Source organism: Falco peregrinus, chromosome 6, assembly GCF_023634155.1.
Source record: "Falco peregrinus isolate bFalPer1 chromosome 6, bFalPer1.pri, whole genome shotgun sequence".
NCBI lineage: Eukaryota > Metazoa > Chordata > Aves > Falconiformes > Falconidae > Falco > Falco peregrinus.
In genome coordinates, this window is record NC_073726.1 from 42,331,523 (window position 1) to 42,352,053 (window position 20,531).

Consider the following 20,531-nt stretch of genomic DNA (forward strand, 5'->3'; position numbering starts at 1 on the left):
TGATATAAAAAAGCAGCCTCTATCTATAGTACAAGCATCTCTTTCATGAAGGATAAAAGCAGTGAGATGAAGATATGGAATACAGGCCATACCATGCAATACTCTAATTTGAAGACCTAACAATGCCAGCACATTCAGGCTAAGAAGTTTTGCTAAATACTCAAACACTGTCTGAATTAATTCTGAAAACTACTTCCCATACTGTGAATGATGTCAAAACTATTAATGCATGAAAACTGTTAACCTGAATACTAACACTGCACTTTTCTACTACAGAGTCTACTCCTTGCTCCTGAGATAGTGATTAAAAATAGCAAGTGTCACAGTATCTGTCAGTCAGTGGATACATAGATGATGCAGGAGGCACTGTGCAGAAGTGTTTTTGGACCATCAAGCAGCAGTACACAGAAAGGCTGTGAATAAATTAAACCAAAAATATAAGCCTCAGGCTGATGTGTTTGAACTTCACTGCAAACATTCTTCATACATATTTAATTGCTCCATTGAGACTGTGACTGTTCTGGAGATGTTCCAGGCATTATTTCCATTCCATTAGTACGCTTGCAGTATGTGTACTCCTTAACCCAAAATGATTGATTCCATAAATGTCTTCCCACTTACTGACCTGAACACTAATTGAGGTTGTGTACAGATTAAAAGAGAGTGTATGCTTCTTGAAACCAGCCAAAATATATTGTAGTCACTGAAATATCTTGTGGCACAAGAAGAAAGTGGTACTTCTAACTGAAGACACCAAAATGCTGCTTCTTAGAAACATCTCAAGCAGGAAGAGTTGGAAATTATACAATGGGTTGACAAACTCTGCTAAACAACACTTTAAACAGAAGTTTAATTCAAAGTACAAAGCTTCACCTTTCTGAAACATAACACAAACTTTGAAATATTATTATGATATACCAGACGCCCTTGTCTGTGCTTGCATTTTGTAAATTAATTTGCTTTGTGAGAAATCAAAACTTTTTTACATTCCATAAAAATAAAACTAAAGAAGTTCAGATAATTTTATCAATTCAGCTGCACACATGTGGAAAAGCTGAATATTTTTAAGGTCTTATTCCAAAAAAGATAATGCTGTAAAGTGTAAATTATTTTACTATGAACCAAATTATTTCCTGTTCAAGTTATTAAAGGTAAGTATGATTAAATTGTGGCAGCTCAAATCTTGAGTCAGCCACCCTGAGGAAATAATTCCAAGGACCTCCATAAGCACTGCCTTGCTTCTGGGTTAACCTGAAAACAATGGACAGTCTTAAGCCCTTAGCACTTAAGACATTAAAACTAAAACCAGTTATATCACAGTTTGAATGAAAAATGAAATTAATGAATTATGAATTAAAACATTAATAATACGATACTTCATAACAAAGGTATGTTCATGCTGCATGAATATTATACTTTATGAATAAAGTTTATAAGCATGAGTATGTTAGACTTCATGTGACAGAATATTGCAGAGAAGCTAAGACAAGAAATCTGGGCCTGCCTTTGAGAGCTTCATCCTGAGAACTAATGCACTAAAAATGACATTGCCACTGCATGTGCTGTCTTCCTCCATATTCTCCATTTGAAATTTATTCAATTTAAAGATAATAGTTTCCTAGCTAAATTCCAGCTCTTTCAACTCAACATATAATTTAAAAGTCAAATAAGGTATTTCCAGCTTGTTTACTGTCATTGAAAATATGCCTCACTCTATTTCCTTGCCCAAGACCTATGCTTCCTGCGCTGTGCCAGTTGGCCTTGAATATTTGAGTAAATGAGGTCAGGTCCAAGCACGCAGATGACTTGAAGCTGAGCATGTGTCAAGGGCCATTTTTTTACTGACGCGCTAGTTTTGTGAGTGGCAAAAAAGCATTTGTAGATGAGGGATGTAGCACAGCTCTGCGCCATGTTTCTTTTTAAAATTACAATTCCACACAGTAACCTCCCTGGGAGAAAGAGTTCACTTGCTCTTGGGCTGTGCAGTGCTGGCACAATGGGGAGCCCAAGCGAGAGCATTTTTAATAGCTGTTTGTTTTGAAACAATGGCTAAGGGTGGTTGTTTATAGGAAATTAATTCACTAAAAGTTATAAATTTATTAATGCTTCAGTTTATAGTAGAGATAACTTAGGGCACTTCATTATTTAAAGTTCCAACAATTATGTGTAAATTCATATAAAAATTAAACCAGCCCATCTAAATTAAAAGTAACTAACCAACCAGAACAAGAAAGAAGAGAAAAAGAAAAAAATATCCCACACATTTTACACATTTTGCAGTTCCCCAAGGTACAAAAAAGCAGAAAGGTCCAGGATCTTGCACAGGATCTAACGCAGTTGCACAATCTCAAAGAGAACATTTGTTCAGCACTGGGAGAAAGCTATAGCTTTAAAATATCTTTAAAATAAGAAATATCTCCTTTTTATTTTCAGCTTATTTTTGAATAAACTAAAACTCCTGTAGCAAGTCATGAAACTGAAATGCAAACCTCCTCCATTTTAATGAAATATTTTGACGATTTCTTGGCCTTTGTCCTCTACCTTCCCAATTATAAGATGCTCTTTATTTAATGAAATTAAATTCAAATTACTCTATGGCAAAACTAGTGGATTCTGGTAGGGTATGTAAAAAAAAGAAATGGGGAAGCCGCAAAGCAGAATATGAGGAAAAAAAGCTTCCAAAAATATGGGCCTTTCTCAAGGTTGACGAGATGTTTTTCCAGCTGTCGTCACCGGCTTTTCCTTACTCCTTCAGCCATCACAGACACAAAGGGCTGATGCCTTCCCATTGAAATCCAGAAAGATTTACTCCCTCTGCAGAAGGAGCAGCACCACGTTCACCAATGTACCAACACAATCAGTAACACAAAGCAAACCGTAAACTGCAGTCAAGGTGGGTTTTATTCAAGGAAAAGATAATTAATTTCAGTAGGTAAAGAATCTGGAAAGATGGAAAATTTTTAGTACTTTACTAACAGTATCTTTGTTTACACACTGTTTACTGAAGCTTTTGACTTTGATTAGTTAGTATGACAAATTAATTATGCTCTTCAGGATAACTTCCTGCTAGACAAAGTATGCGTGGTCTGAAATTTAACTGAGATCTGTTATTGTAAACGATTAACTACTAAAATTATATTTTTGTGTTGTTAAAAAAAAAACACCCAGAAAAGATGCTACGGTATGCAAAACATACAGTACGAAACAAAGAGCCCTGCAGGGCACCTTTTGTTAACAACCTTTTATTGTTATTATATTGACAATTTAATCTACCCTTTGTTTTAGGTGTTGCTGTCTGTCAGCAATTACAGACAAACAACATGCAATTATTTGAAATAAAAATATACCCACAATATTCTCATGTTATCTAGCCTAAAAAGATATTTTGAAGTTGAACGTCTTGATTAAGACAGCTGTCAGCAAATTCTAAGTTTACAACACTAATGATTTTTTTAAAGTAGAAAAGCACATGAGAAACAAAAGAAATGTTCCTTACATCTAAATGGAAGTTTTATACAAGGACTAATTAATCATATGTACATTCATACTTACAGCTGTGCTAAGCACATCCTGAAAAATTAGTTTTAAATAAGATTTGATTTTTTTGTAAAACGGCTCTGTTCTGATAGGGGCCATGGGGTATAAGAATCTGAAGGGGACAGAATAGGATAGGGGACAAAATCTAGCAGCATTTAAATAATTCCTGCTCCACCTTTACATCCAGCGTTTGCAAAAGACAGGGTCTTATCGTTTTTTCTGTTAGCTCTAAATAACTGAATTTGGATGTAATGAGCTAATTTTTTTCCTTCTTTTAAAGCATCACCCATTAGAAAGTGACTCAGCATCAGTACAGCCACATTCTAGTCCCATGCAGCACTTTGAATCTCAAACTGTTTCACTGTTTCACTGGAACAATCCTTACTCTGTTGCTGTTTGTTTGCCTGTTTGTACCAGCAGAACTGGTTGACAGGGTGGAGAGTTTTGCTAAGTTCTATTTGCAGAATTCTGCTGATGCCCAAGACACAGCAAAGTCATGTCATCATGCACTATCATGAAATCAAAAGGAACCAATGTTTTTTAATCAGATGCTCAGTGGATGACAACTGCTACATCCTCCTGAAAACAAGAATAATAATCTTATCCAAAGTGCCCCCAGGGAAAGTATTCTCAATTCCCATTGTTAAACAATCCCATTAACACCAGTGGAACAGTTTCACTGTGTTAATGCTAACAGTTAGATGTGAAATCCACAGGCCCTAAATACAGATAGTTTCCAAACTGATTTTCACTTGGCACAAATCAGTTTCAGAATGGCTTCTTCACACGGATCTAAAAGCCAAAGAACGCTTGGCATGATCAGAATTACTTGCAGTCTTTGCCATGATAAAACTGAGTTCGTAGTTTTGTGTATTCCTATGGGCTTTTGAGTCCAGAATGTGTAAATACTCAATATTTACAGGAAATATGGGAATATGAGAAATATGATGAGTCAGGAGCTCAGCTAAGTACATCAGGAAATTGTAAGTCACAAATTTAAATATGCCATTATAGAGAAATACAATTTTTAAAAAGTACTCCAGCATTCCAGGAAGGGAAATAATTTAATTGCTTTAATCATCACATTTAATTTACAAAACTGAATTGATTTTTGGAATCCGGCCATGACAAAGCCTATGAACTTTGCTGTGAGCACAAGGAGCTGAAGCAGTCATTTTCTGACCTCCATGGAACTATGTGAGCTTTCAGAATGCACATCTTGCACAAAACCACTGGCTGGGGCTGCATCTTCTCCATGTGGCATGTCTTTATTGGATGGATTCTTTAAAGCTTCCCCAAAAAGACCTGAGTGTGAGTCAAACTGACCACAGTTTGGGCTATGATTTTGCCAGGCCTCTGCACCCTGAAGCAAGGATGCAAGACAGTGAATTTCTACCTTGATAATCTGAAATGTATCCCTCTGCTGTATGAATGATAGTCCGCAGAGTGCATGTTGATCTAATTGCAATACTTGGAACTTAAGTCTTGGGGTGGCTGTCACAATTATCTGATTATGTGCCACAATTTAACTTTCAGTATTTTTTACTGCTTACATGATCACATAATGCGTATTATCTGACAGCTACAATCATCCTACTTTTAGAGTGGACCTAGAGTGAGGACTAGGCTAGTTGCAAGTGATAAAGATAGAAAAAGATGGGTTTGCTTATAACAAATGTATTTATACTGTGGAAGAGGAAGGAAGGGAAAGCACTTAAGCAGAAAGAGGGCAATGACAGAACAAGCAACCACACCAGTGATTCTGCTCTGTTGAAAAATCTTCCATGGGGGCCTGAGTGGAGGCAGAGGTGTCTCCTGCTCAGCAAAAATTCTGAAAAACAGAGAGGAAGTGCTAAAAGAGGACTTGCTGCAACATCTTCTACACTGGCCCTGTGCCTTAACTGAGATTGCACCTGTCTGTTTCAAAGAAAAGGACTTTTGAAACCTGCTAAGGAAAATTTTTATCTAAGAATAAAAGCTTTTTAGTTTTTGGCATAGAATGTGATTTTCTTAAAGTATTTTCATATGGAAGTACTGTTATTACTGAAACATTGCAGACACTGCACTTTAAGAAGTTTTATTAAAGCACACACTGGTTAAAATATTTTTAGTAATTGTTCGTGATATACCTCTTGCTCACTAACAGGGATAGAATAAAATGCCCTTTCTAAAAGAGGTGAAGATGGGTTGCCATATCCATCCAATTATGAGGGTTATATTTAGGGATCTAGCAATTATGTAGGAATAAAAACAACCTTTTTTTTCTAACAGGCTATCAGCTATTGAATTGCAAGTAGATACCAAATATAACTCAAAAAGCTTAAACAGGCTGAGGAACTGAAAAGATATGCTATAAAACACATAAGTACTACAGCAGTTCAAACAATGTAAAGCCAAATCAAAGGTGAAACGCAAGTCTGTGAGCCCAATCCAAACTCCACTGTAGCTCATGGATGAACCTTTCCTCTCTTCAATATAACTGTGTTTCAGCCAGATTGCTCTAGGAATCATTTTTTACACCCCAGGACATGAAATGCTTCCACACTAGAACTTACCAGGGGAATGGTGTTTGGGCAGGGGTGATAGGAGCTCCCTCCCTCCCTCCCCTCTATTGCTGTCTCAAGCATGGTGTCGCACATGTGAATGTGGATGTGCACATATGTGTCCTGCTTCATAGGAGAGGAAAGCTGCCACGCTACACTCACGATCCCTCTCTGCCAACCCTTCTCTTACTCATGCAAATACAAGTAAGAAACAACACATGGTTTTTGTTTGATCTGTAGGAGTTTCCATCAGAAAAAAATTAATAGGATGAGACCACTCTATGTGACTTGAACAAGACAAATAACAAACCTAATCTTCATGCTGAAGTGAATCACAATTATAGTAATATTTCAAATGTGAGATCTCAGAGCTCCATAATCTTGATTTTGTCTCCTTTGACCATTTTTCCTTCTGAGAAGAAAAGTGAGATGAGCAATGATTTGTCTCACTATTCTTCCTATCACAAATGGGGGGGGGGGGGGGGGGGGGAAATGTATGATACAGCCTTTCCAAATACAGACTGTCATAGGCAAGATATGAATTTGTTCCTTGATAGCTGAGACAGATGGGAGACTGTCACACGGACTCCCTCACATATGGATACATTCCCCCTGCTCATATATAACTGATGTCATGAAAGCATCTACCTCTCATGCAGTGCATTACTAGTCCATGAATAACATGCTCCACGTGGCCACATGGGTGACCTGTGGACTGACTGCATTTCCTAAGATGCTCCTATCTCCTTGGCTTTTCCTAGAAAAGCCCAGTAAAGACTGAGACAGGCCATAACACTGGAGCAGCGAATGCTGCCTTGGAAGCTAATCACCCCACAGCAGGCTTAGAGCCCCAGGTCTGCCTAGCCCTTTCCCTCTTGCTTCTGCACACATTGGCAATGTTTTTGGCTACTGCTGTGTTGGAATGTGGGAAGAAGGGAAGAAGGAAAAAGTCAGATGTGTTCTGCCAGGGACTGGAGTGATTGCTTGTACCCGAAATCAGTGAGGAGGCAGGAGTTTCTTAGAGGGGGACTGAGTAATGCTTCCAGCTCAAAACAGTGCTTGCTGGGGAGAGTAGATGGATGAGAGAGCTCTGAATTACTGACATTGCGGTCTTCATGCACCGAGGAGTCGGGGGAAGGCATCAGAGAATGAGGTCCCAAAAATGTGTCTGACTCATGTGGTTGTCAAGCTCCAACCATTCTGGTGAGTCTTGATCGCTGTTACTTTTCCATACCAGATGCTGGAAAAGCACTTTGCTGTCAAAATGGGAAAGTATTCCTTGGGACATGAAACAGAGAGTTGGTACAGGATTTGTACAGGATTGAAAAAAAAACAACCTACTTTTGTGTGAATATTTCAGATAATACATTTTCAAATATATACAATATTTTCAAATATAGTATACAATGGTTAAATGAAAACTAAAAATAAGTGGAACCTTAAACAATTACCATTGTATAAAAGAAAGTCCAGTTGACTGAATTATGATTATTTATTTTCAACATTCTTTCATGTTAACCAATGTTAATCTTACAGCATAGTTTACCAATAATACCCACCACAGAAATTAAATAAATGCTATCAAAACATTTTGGTCATCTGTTGACAAATGGTCATCATACATCTTGACTGCCAAACTAAATGTAGCAATTACTGTTCATGGACAGTTTTAGCCTCTCAGAACATATTTAACAATGTCTGCCGAGTTTAGTAGTCAGATTATTCAATATAAAACCTCTATGGAGGACCTTAGTGCATAATTTGTATTGAGACAAAAAGGAAATAGTAAGGAACTTATTTATTGTCTTGCTTATCCAAATTAAAGTTATTTACTTTGGTTATAGGATAAGAATAAAAGATTTACTGAGAGCAATAATACTGTCAAATATTTTAATGTTATTTTATACTATTTATACTCTTTATCAGGAAATCTGCCTCACCTTCTAGATGATTCCAGGTTTCCATTCAGTAGTCAGTATCTTATCACAAGATGAATTACTTAAATATAAGACCAAACAAAGGGACTTAAAAGACCTCCAAAATAGGGAGAGAATAATGTATGTTTGTCTATATGCACATATATTATAGATATAATTATTTTGTTGTTTCATGTAGTTGTATTTGTGGGACTGCATCACAAAAACCTTTACTCAAATTTAATGAAAGGTTGGTTTGGTTTGGTTTAGTATACAATTTAGGTTGACAAAGCTATAATGTCTAATTAGTTTTTCTCAGCGCAGCCTATAAGGAAAAGAATGGATGTTTTAAGAATCTGTCTTTTGAATCAAATGTATGAACTACTATTTGCATATATGAAAAGAACATAATTGTCCAGTATGTATTTATCATCTTGACTATGATAGCATAGAATATGGAAATATAACTTAGCAAACCAAACACTCCAATAGGTGCATAATAGAAAATCTTTTAAAGAAACTATGTTTTATTTCTGTGTGGGAAATGTGGCTATCTATCTCATAAGGAAGCTTCCTCTACTTTAAGGGTACAAAATACTGTCCAGTTAAGAATCCTACACAAATCCATGTTTAACACAATCCTCTATAAACATAATGTATGTACATGACTTAGTACTCTGTAGCAATTCTGAAGAATTAACTTGAATAAAAGCTTTTGAATCTCTATTACTAATTTGCTGAATCAAAATACTGTGATTACTAACATACATTTCTGAGCATGTGTAATTTCATTTTTTATTAAAGAAAGCTAGAGAGAGCTTATGGGAACACATACTAAAATAAGATTATTTAGTTTTCAAAGTCAAACATAGCACGCCTAGAGAATCACAAATTTACAATTCAGCATTACTTTATTTCTTCTCCATGTTGGTATGTGCTTTGTATTATTTCAGGCAAGAGTCCTGTGTCAAAGACACATTATTACACCAATGAAGACTGATCATTGTGTACACGTACAATGAATGTCTAGCCAGGGACGCCATGGAAATGGATTCCAGTCTGCTACTTGAATATTCAAACATTCAGCTTGTATATATTATTCTGTCACCCTGCCTGCAATCAATATTCAGTCCCACAATCCACTGTTATCTCTACACTCCCCCATTTTGATAATCTACCTCTGTATATCAATTTTCTCTTCCCCAGTTACAGAGATGTCAGCAGTTCTCTTCCTCTCTTACAGTAAACTCATTTCTTTTTGTTGGTGTTCTGGTTTTCCCTAAAGCTAAAAGGTCACATGAAGAATTCTTTATGCCTTCCTCATTATAATCACCCATACCTCTGTCAGGAAAGTTTTGGGGACAAATAATATTGGAACAGTTTGCCAAGAGAGAGTACTTGGGTCTTGCCTCTATTAACCAAACTGCACACACAGCTCAGAGATGTCCTGATGATTTTATTCTAATTGCCTATGCTTGATTCTGCACAGGATGTGGTGGACCACTGCAGAAGACATTGTAATGAGGAGACAGTGACTTCAGGCACAAACTAGGCAGAGGTGAACCACAGGACTTGGTGGCCGAGACCTGTATGTTAACATGGGCGACAACTATATAACCTGAGCACATAGTGTGGCATTAGTGTGTGCTGCCTTTAACACCACTGCCTGTACATACTGCCTGGGAGAGCTCGCTCCTGTGCAGATGTGTAAGAGCATAATGCTCCCAGCAAACCTTGGTGTACCATCTAGAAAGCTCAATATTGCGCAGGTATGTTCACTTAGAAAAATGCTATAAATACTATCAAAACAGACGCCCTGTAACTATTTACTAAATTAGTGTTAAGTAATTTTTCATGAACTCTTATCAACATTATTCTCTTTCATTTATAGTTAATTTTTAATGTATATATTTGCCTTTCCTCTGCCTTAAGAAGTCGTTTCCTTATAAAAAAATCCTTTAAAAAAGTGACCTTTTATGTCAGTTGGACTTATTCCATATTCCAGGGAAATAAAAAATGATTTGCAAAATAATCAGTCTTCTCATATTGTGCTTTTCTTTCTGCTTCCTCTAATATCCAACATTAAAAATAACTACCATCCTATGTTGCCCTATTTATTCAACATCACTATCTACTGCTATTGGTTTGTCGTCAGTGTTGTCTAAGATCTTTATTTGGCTAAATTTAACAACCTTTTTTTCTTGTGGCTTCTTACAATGCCAGTCTTCTCATGTCATATATAATTTGTCTCTCCTAAAACAGCCAAGTTATCAACATATCAAAAGAAAAAAAAAATCAGCCTGTTTCAATTCATGCTTTTAACTTTGCAATAGTGATGGTAACCACCAAGCACTGGAGACAGTTGTCTCTCTACAGCAGCTTCACCTGACTGCCAGGTAGTGTGGACATTTAACTCCTTGTGGGTAACTTTCTTTCATAACACACAAACACATCTGCACCATCCCATTAATTTCACCAAGGTTCCAGATACTTCTTTGATTTCTAAAAGCCATCTTGACAATACACTTCCTTCAAACTGTAAGAAAGTGTGTCTGTATTTGCATTGTATCAATATTAATGTAATATTAATATGTTGCATTAATAACACAGCCCATAACAGCGTTACACAAAGGTGCCTCTGGGTGATGGAATTAGCCATGAACAAAGCTGGAAATGACCAACATGGAGACCTTTTTTATATAAAAAAAAAGACAACCCCTCCCTGTAAAAAAGGTAGAAGGCACTTCCATGAACTCAGTGATGGACTAAATGGAGGCAAATAGCAAATAGACATTTTTAAGCTAGCTGAGCTGCTTGTGGAAGAATTATATTGTGAAGACATTCAAAAGGCCACCAGAATCCTCCGGAGCAACCAACAACCAGTTGCTGACAATGCTTACAGGGAATGATTTAAAACAGGAGTTGATAAGCTAAATCAAAACCTTTGCTAATTAGTTGCATTGGAGAGCCGAAAACATTTCCAAATGAGAAACACAAAGTAGTCACATGATCAACTGTTATAAACAAGTGGATGGTGCCTTCATCCCCATGACAATCAATCTGTCTTTGGTAGACATTTTCTGATTTTACAAAGTAAACCTGAAAATAAAAACGACATTCACAGAAAATGTCCAGTGTGTATCTAAAATTTTCATTTCATCAACCACTTTAAAATATGCATCACATATCTATGTTTCGAGTAATTAAAATACAGTGCACTGTATTACACTATCTCTGCTAAACAGGTGTGCCACTAGGAAATGTCTCGAATAAATGGATTCTGGCATACCAGTATCTATGTAGGACATACTTTAAGAATGCTTCATTTAGGACATTTCAGAAATGAGGCTGCTCACATCATACTGCTTAAGCAACAATAAATGAAATACAAATACTCCACATAATCATGCATAACATTATCAATACTTCAACACCCCCTCTATTTTTCCTACATATTAGGAAAAAAAAAGTCTACTTTTATTGGTGTCTAATGTGCACTATCTAAATAGTGTCTCTACAGAATGTAGACTGTTGCCCAGGGTTATTTTATTCCACTGCTTAAAGCTAAAAATAAAAGCATTTATGTCACCCTTTAAGTTTTGAAATCCCCATTAAGCACACTCTTTAGTATGAGAATCATGCATGAAAAGAACCATCACTTTTTACTTTATCTCCATTTTAAACTTTTGGTAGGATGTGTTAATTTGAATATTATTTGAAAGAAAATACGTATTTATAACACTTCAGACTGCAAGAAGTTCAAAACATCTCCTGCAATAATAATTAAGTACTTTTAACATTATTTTATCATTCCCCCTGTCTGGCATGTAAATTTGAAAACTCCCTATCATGTCACCTTGGTTTTAATCCTTTTTTTCCCATTCTTCCAGTTTTTTTGTGTAATTAAGTTTTTTATTGACTCTTAATTAATCTCCTTTCCAGACAAGGCTATTCCTTAGACAAGGATAAAAAAAAAATCAATGATGTTCTAGACTGAGCTTTTCGCTGACTTAACCAGAGGACACTGTAATCATTGCCAGCCCACTTGGTACTAAACTGGTCATTTTTATATATATCTGCTTTACCTTTTTGGCCATCCCGGCACACTTGTGACAGAATCCTCCTCTGCACATCCCACAATGATGACAAGGAACTGGTTGACCCTCCCCACCCCCTACCCCCATAAGTCATACTTTCCAGTCAAGTTATTTTTATCACCTAGCCTTCTAAGTTCCCTTTTCCATGCTAGCATTTGTCAAATTATTCACTTCATCTTTAAATTTTGTCATGTCACATATATATGATGCATACAAAGAATGAATACTACTTCTAACATTAAATGATGGGACTCCCCTGTCTTATCAACATCACAGAGAACTATTATTTTATTTATACCTTTCATTGCACATTTCTGAGACGATCCCTAAATATCCAGCACACTCCATGGGGCTTACTAGTTTTCTTAATTGCCCTCAGTAAAGAACTTTGTCAAAAGCCTTCTGAAAGCCCAAAAAATTACATCAAGCATTTCTTCCTCATCCATTATTCCGACAACATGTTCAAAGAGTTTTAACAGATCAGAGAAGGTTTTCTTTCAGCAAAGCTACCCTGGCTGCTTTTAGCAGAATTTAATCTACAGTTTTGCTCATAATTTTACTATTGATGATGTATTCGATCCATTTAGCTAATACTGAACTCAGACTTTCAGGTCAGTAGGATAATTCTACTTTGTTGAAAAAAAAAGCAACAAAAGCAAAACAATACTAAATTTTAACATTCAGTTTTTCAATAGGCAATTAAGTGCTAATAAAATTTGCATCAGCTCAGCGCCCTCAGTTCCTTACAAACTTGCCTGTGGTCAGTCAACCATCTCATTCTCCTTTCTTTTTAGTCTTTAAATGTCTCTTATTATTTCTTTTAATTACCTTAATTTAATATAATATCTCATTTTAAATACTTTAAAATTATAGATATCTCATTGTACTTTCTGTAGCAGAACCCATGGAAACAAAACTTTCAACTTCTCTGTAACTATTCCTTCTAAATCTACTCTTTAAAAAACAGCAGGTCTGCTGATACTTTTGTGAGTTTTTCTGTTTCTGATGTGGTTGAAAAAAATCTTTGCAATTTCTTTCATCTTTGGCTATAAGGTCTTCAGACTGCTCTTAAGACTATATATTTTCCATCTTCCATTTTTCCTGCCACAGTTTGTGTTCTGTTTCAACAGTTACACTTAGCTTGAATTTACCTGGAAGAGGCTACATTCAGGGTCAAATAAACGCTTACCCCTCACCATTTATTTGCATTGATTTTAAAATATTTTTCTTAACAATCTGTGGCTGACTCACCATTTGAAATTCTATTCATGTGTTGATTCAAAGAATTATTATAATTAATTTCAAGGTCACAATAGGACATCCACATATCTGTTTACCTTAATTAGAAGGACTGACAGTGAGACAGCCAAATATCACATATAGCAAATATTTTGCAACTCAGTTATACACAGTGTCAAATATATAATAAAAGAAACTATAAATCAATTTGTAAATTATATTTTTACACCAACTATTTTGATTAGGAATTGTTCAGTCACAGACAGCTTTTATAAGTTAAATATTTTGTTAGACCAAGTTTCATTTTTCAAACCATCTATTCTATATATTTATATCCCTTCCAGGAGATGTATTTTTGAATGTTCTATTAAAAATTAATTTACAATATTTTGATTTTACTATTTTCCTACCAGAATAAAATGATTCTAATGTTTCCTTTCTTCCAGAAAGCTCTGGCAGACTTTCCCCAGTCTGGGTAGGGTTTGTCCTGAAGCATCATATCTGTGACCTACAGGGAAAGAAGAAATAATATACAGGTAAACTGGTGTCACAAAAGAAAGTACTAACAAGGACATGTTATTTTACATATTACACACCAGCTTCAGTTCTGGTAATTTTAAAAGTCAGACAGTAGAAAAATAGTATCTCTAGGGTTAGCTGCAAATAAGTTAAAGAATATTGGCGTACATATTCTGCCTCTAGAAGTGCATGCAACGCCTTGAGAAATGAGGAAACCTGTGGAGATACAAAGATAAGAAGATGAACTAGTCTAAAAGTTACAGCAACCTACAGTGCACAAGCTACATTCCCCTATGGCTACGAAGCTTTCTGGTCCAAGCTGGGAGAGCAGACCCACTTCCCTGAGAGCAGCATCAGCAGAATTGCCACTCTTGAAATCAGAACTGCAGCCAGGGAATGCATGCCCATGAATTAAGCACTACATGCCATTTAAAGCCTCCTCTTGCTTCCTGGTATCGGTAGGAAAAACACACTTGGGACTAGAGACCCAAAAAACCCTTAAAACTTGCACACAATATAAAAAGTATGAAATATTTATTCTCATTTTCATAATTCCTATCTAAAGAGACCATCTGTTTCCCTGTCCAGAGACTCATATGCATGCACTACTTCTGGGTGGTACACAAAAGTATTAAAAATGACTTCTAGCTAAATGAGGGAGGTGAATACCTCTCAGGCATTTCCACCTTTGGGAAGATGTGTTTTCATATCTATTTACTTCAAGTTAACTGTAATAAGAAGCACTGAAAATTACATTACAGTAAACTCAGCAATTCTGTCGTGCAAAAGATCTGTAAGAGTGGAAAACCTACCCATACGTAAAGATTAAGAAATAATTGAACAGATAAAGGAAACGGGGTTACCACCTGCTTCAAAATAGGTAAGTAACAAAAATAATCTTTTTATTTGTCATTGGTATCTGTACACAGTGGAAAATTACTAACTGTTTTGATTAGTATGAAAATAACTCTCAATAAGATTTCAGAAGGAAATAACTTCAAATTGAAGTCAAGATTTCTTGATTTTTTTTTCATATATATATACAGAGGTTTTTAAATCCAGTTTACCATCCAGAGAGTGAGTTACCACTTTCAATCAAGGAAATTAACAGTGTTTATCAAAAAGAACACATGGCCTAGGATTAAATGAGAACTACATTTAAACTGTATTCAACTTCTAAATTTTGGTTCCAATTCCACTGGGATTAAAAGTGCTTAGCATATTACACCAAAGGGCTGGGACCAATGTATAATGAGTATGTTAAACAAATAAATAGAAAGGCATTCTAGGATTTTATGAATCCATTAAACCTAGCCTACAGAAAGAACACTTTGTATCCCAAAATACCATATTTACTAATTGTTTTATGTAGTAAATCTTTTCTCAGATCAGCATACTATTACAATTTTTATAAGATAACTATTATCTACACAGAATCACAGAATCATGGAATTAAGTTGTAAAAGACCTTTAAGATCATCTAGCACTGCCAAGTCCACCACTAAACCATGTCCCTAAGCCCACATCCACACAGCTTTTAAATACCTCCAGGGATGGTGACTCCACCACTTCCCTGGGCAGCCTGTGCCAATGCTTGGACAACCCTTTTGGTGAAGACATTTTTCCTAACATCCAACCTGAACATCCTCGGGTGCAACTTGAGGCCATTGCCTCTTGTACTATCACTTGTTATGTGGGAGAAGAGACCGACCCTCACCTCACTGCAACCTCATTTCAGGTAGTTGTAGAGGGCTGTAAGGTCTCCCCTGAGCCTCCTTTTCTCCAGACTAAACAACCCCAGGTCCCTCAGCCGCTCCTCATGAGACTTGTGCTCCAGACCCTTCAGCAGCCTCATTGCCCTTCTCTGGACACGCTCCAGCACCTCAATGTTCTTCTCATAGTGAGGGGCCCAAAACTGAACCCAGTATTGGATGTGCAGCCTCACCAGTGCCGAGTACAGGGGGATCATCACTTCTCTTGTCCTGCTGGCCACACCACCTGTGACACAAGCCAGGATGCTATTGGTCTACTTGGCCACCTGGGCACACTGCTTTCAGCCAGCTGACAACCAAGAACCCCAGGTCCTTTTCCTCCAGGCAGCTTTCCAGCCACTCTGCCCCAGGCTGTAGTATTGTGTGGGGTTGTTGTGACCCAGGTGTAAGACCTGACGCTGCTTTGTTGAACCTCATACAACTGGCCTCGGCCCATCAATCCAGTGTGTCCAGATCCCTCTGCAGAGCCTTCGGGCCCTTAAGCATATCTACACTCCTGTCCAATTTTCTGGGTGTCATCTGCAAACTTACTGAGGGTGCACTTGATCCCCTTGTCCAGATCATCAATAAGGATATTAAACAGAACTGGCCCCACTGAGCCCTGGGGACACCATTTGCAACTGATTGCCAGCTGGATGTAACCCCATTCTTCACCGCTCTTCGGGCCTAGCCATCCAGCCAGTTTTTTACCCAGTGAACAGTACACTCCTCCAAGCCATGGACTTCAAGCAGGACCTGCCTTTCACAAACTCAGTGCTGACTGAGCCTGGTTGCCTGGTTATCCTGTACATGCTGCATGATGGCACTCAAGATGACCTGCTGCACATCTTTCCCTGGCGCCGAGGTCAGATTGACAGGCCTGTTGCTCTCCAGATATTCCTCTGACCCTTCTTGTACATGGGTGTCACATTTGCTAACCCCAGTCAACTGGGACCTCCCCAGTTAGCTGGGACCACTGATAAATGATGGAAAGTGGCTCAGTGAGCACTTCTGCCAGCTCCCTCAGTGCCCTGGGGTGGATCCTATCTGGCCCCATAGACCTGTGTGTGTCTAAGTGATATAGTAGGTTGCTGACCATCTCCCCTTGGATTATGGGAGCTTCATTCTGGTCCCGGTCCCTGTCTTCCAGCTGGCGGGGGGGTGTGCACCCGGAGAACAACTGATCATACTATTAAAGACTGAGTCAAAGAAGGCATTAAGTATCTCAGCACTTTCCTCATCCTTTGTCACTATGTTTCCCCCTGCATCTGAAAAAGGAGGGAGATTCTCCTTAACTCTCCTTTTCTTGCTGATGTACTTACAGAAACATTTTTTACTCTTTTTTTACAGCAGGAGCCAGATTAAGTTCTAGTTGGGCTTTGACCCTTCTAATTTTCTTTCTTCGTAACCTCATGACATCCTTGTAGCTCTCCTGAGTGGCCTGCCTTCTTCCAAAAACTCTCCATTTTTATCCTGAGTTCCAGCCAAAGCTTTATGGTCAGCCAGGCCAGTCTTCTTCCCCACCGGCTCACCTTTCAGCACATCCAGACAGCCTGTTCCTGCACCTTTAAGATTTCCTTCCTGAAGAATGTCCAGCCTTCCTGGACTCCTTTGCCCTTCAGGACTGCCTCCCAAGGGACTCTGTCAACCAGTCTCCTGAACAGGACAAAGTCTGCCCTCCAGAAGTACAAGGAAGTCATTCTGCTGACCCCACTCCTTACTTCTATTCTTTTGAAAGAAACAAAAACTCTATCATTTTGTGATCACTGTGACTCAGATGGCCCCAGCTATCACATCACCCACAAGTCCTTCTCTGTTTGCAAATAACAGGTCCAGCGGGGCCCTTCCCTAGCTGGCTCCCTCAGCAGCGGTGTCAGGCAGTTGCCTTCCACACACTCCAAGAACCTCCTAGATGGTTTCCTCCCTGATCTATTGTATTTCCAGAAGACATCTGGTAAGTTGAAGTCCTCCACAAGAACAAGGGCTACCAGTTTTGAGACTTCTCCTAGCTTCTTGTAGAATATTTCATCTGCTTCTTCTTCCTGGTTGGAAGTCTGTAACAAACTCCCATCAGGAGATCTGCCTTGTTGGCGTTCCCCCTGATTCTTACCCATAAACACTCAACCCTATCATCACCATCACTAAGCTCTAGACAACCAAACCATGCTCTAATATATAGGGCTACCCCACCACCTCAATATATTTCAATAAATATTTAATGTTGAACAAGACCTTTGTAAAGATTTAATCATCTACTTCAGTAATACCTTTTTCACTTAGGAAGAATCTACATAGTAATGAATATTTTCAAAGAAGAACAGATATTTCATGAAGTTTTATTCAATTTTCAAACTATTTTCTCCAGATGCTTTCTGGGAAAAAATATGTTTGTAGAAGGATGCAATCTGCTGCTCTATGACCAATTATTAGAGTACCATGCTTCATAAGAATGACATTCAAGAAGGAGACATTTTCTGAGGAAAATGGCAAGACAAGTCACGAAATGTTCTTTCTGATATCAGACAGTTGGTCTTTCATCTCCCAGCTTTGGCATTTATTTAAAGTCATATCACCAGATCAATGTCAGGTCTGTTGCAGCTAAACTGGCTGAAGCAGAGACAGTCATTAAAGGGATGCATTTCATAAAGAGAAATCCAATTACCTTTTGCATTAGAGAAATCAAATTCATTTTCTGGTTTGGTCAAGGACAGCCACTGTGGAAAACAGCTCAGAGGAGAAGAGCACTCAACACTGTCATAGTGCAAATAAGTTTTAGATAGAAACGTCAAAAAGTCATTGCTGCTGTTAGACTAGTGTTTTTAGAAAAAGAAAAAAAACAACAAAATTTAATTTAATTTTCACAACTTAGTATAAAGAGATGCATGAGTGTGTGCTGGTTTTCTCTCTTTGTATTTCACAATGCAATTGCTGGCCAGCAAACATTTCTTTCTTTTTTACTGGGCTATATTTAAAAACACTGCTGATCCTCAGGACTAAAAAACTAACTGATTCCTTCAGTAATTCTCTGTATGCATGCATCTTAAAGATTCAAGATAAAATAGAAAAAGCCACATACCATGTAATTAAGTAATGTACTTTTTTCTTGAACTAAGAAATGCAATAAATTTTAATTAATTAATCACACTGCTTCAATTTAGAAAGAAATGGCCCCTACATATAATGACTGTTCAGTCTTTCATTTTATTTAGTATCTCACAAGACAAATGATTGCACTGTATTAAAGTGCAGATACAAAATGGCATAATACATATGGTCTGACTTTTTGAGTTACACAAATGCCACAGTAAAATATTTTAACTAAAAATTAGTATGTCTTGTATATATTATGGAATCTTAAATTTCACTTTGCTCTATAAAATATGACTATTAATTGTTCATATTATTCGCTTCACATTAACTGTGAAGATAACTTATAATGCTTTTAAAAAGGAATACTGCTGTCTTAAAATTATTAGCAAAATGTTATGATTCCCATTTTTTGTTACAGAAAATTGAATTGTTCCTTTTGATGTGATATACTACAATAATTTGAAAAATGATGTAACACATAGAAGAAAGAACCCTGGATACAAAGTCATATTCAGAGGAAGTAACTTACACAGACAATAAGTGCAGAAAGCAAAATGACAAAAATTTCAAAAAAAACCCCAACAAAGCAGTACTATACCTAAGATACCTGAGATATACTATGTGAAGCAGTAAGACACCTTAAGGATCATTTATTCCTTCCATGTAGTTGCTCTTTGAGCATATTGCTCAGGATGCTCTGCACATACTTTAGATCTCTCCTCCCTAGGCAGTCATGTCAAGTGATGCTACATTGTACATCACAAGATCCCTCCCAGCAGAGGCAGCATCTGCAGCAGGAGTTTCAGGTAAGGTCTAAGTATCTTTTCTATTAGTAAGCTAACTGAAAGTGAAACTTCCTCTAAAAAAAAAAAGAAGAAAATGACCTAATATTTTGGCTATGCCTTCAAAGTACCTTCCAAACTCTTCACTAGCAGGAAATGTGCTGTCATCTTCAGTGCACAAACAGATCATTCCTGGAAAGCTAATGCAGCATGGGCTGTTGGTCAAGCTGTTTTAATCTGTCAGATTCAATTGCCAAATTTTAGAAACCTGGAAGTATAAAAGTACACCAAATAGTTTCATAGTAGTCCTTCTCCACATAATTGCAGAAACTTTATATTGAAAGAGAAATGGACTCTGGACAAGCTCTCTAGGATGTGACATTTTCCATGCTGTAACATTCATTAAGCAGAGAAAAATCCTCAGTGGAGGATTTTCATTGCTTTATTCACACTTGACTAAATTGTCAAAACAGGGTAAGAGCAGCCCTCCAGAATTTAACAGAATGTAGAAGAAGCCACAATCCACAACAGAAACTTTGAAATACAAACCAAATGGTGAACTCTGAAATAAATTTTATTATTTTCACACAGTAATTAGCAGTGCAAGGTCTAATGGGCAGTAGGACTCCAAAATCTTATATTAGTAAAGAAGTTGTTCATACACAACTACTCAGCCAGGAAGACAAGACATCATGGTGTTATTGCTGGACAATGGAGTAGCCAAAATAACTCTGCATTTGGCAAAATACATATATCTACCACTATCAAGTACATGACTCAAGTATTATAAGTGTTATTTTTTTTTATTTTTATCATTTTACAATTTGAAAATATCTTATTTTAAATCATACACCTCTTCATAAGTAGTGCTAAATTAATTTAATTTGAAACTCAGCCTTTAAATAGTTCATAAGTAGCACTTTCCCACTCTCTCCAAACTATACAAGAAATGTTATTTTCAGTCATGCAACTGAGGAATTTAATTGATAAGAATGAGTATCATAAATTCTAAATGTTTTCAGAAATTGTAAGGATGCCATATGTCAGGGCAGGTCCG

General features: G+C 37.1%; 1 protein-coding gene across 2 annotated transcripts in view; it reads right to left on the bottom strand.

The window, feature by feature from the left end:
• TMEM117 (transmembrane protein 117) overlaps nt 1-20,531 on the bottom strand; it is a 235,217-nt gene that overhangs the window by 65,224 nt on the left and 149,462 nt on the right. For both annotated transcript variants that reach the window (XM_005242091.4, XM_055808321.1), the window contains exon 5: nt 13,743-13,840. In XM_005242091.4, coding sequence (XP_005242148.1) covers nt 13,743-13,840 — 98 coding nt within the window. The remainder of the gene's footprint in view (nt 1-13,742; nt 13,841-20,531) is intronic.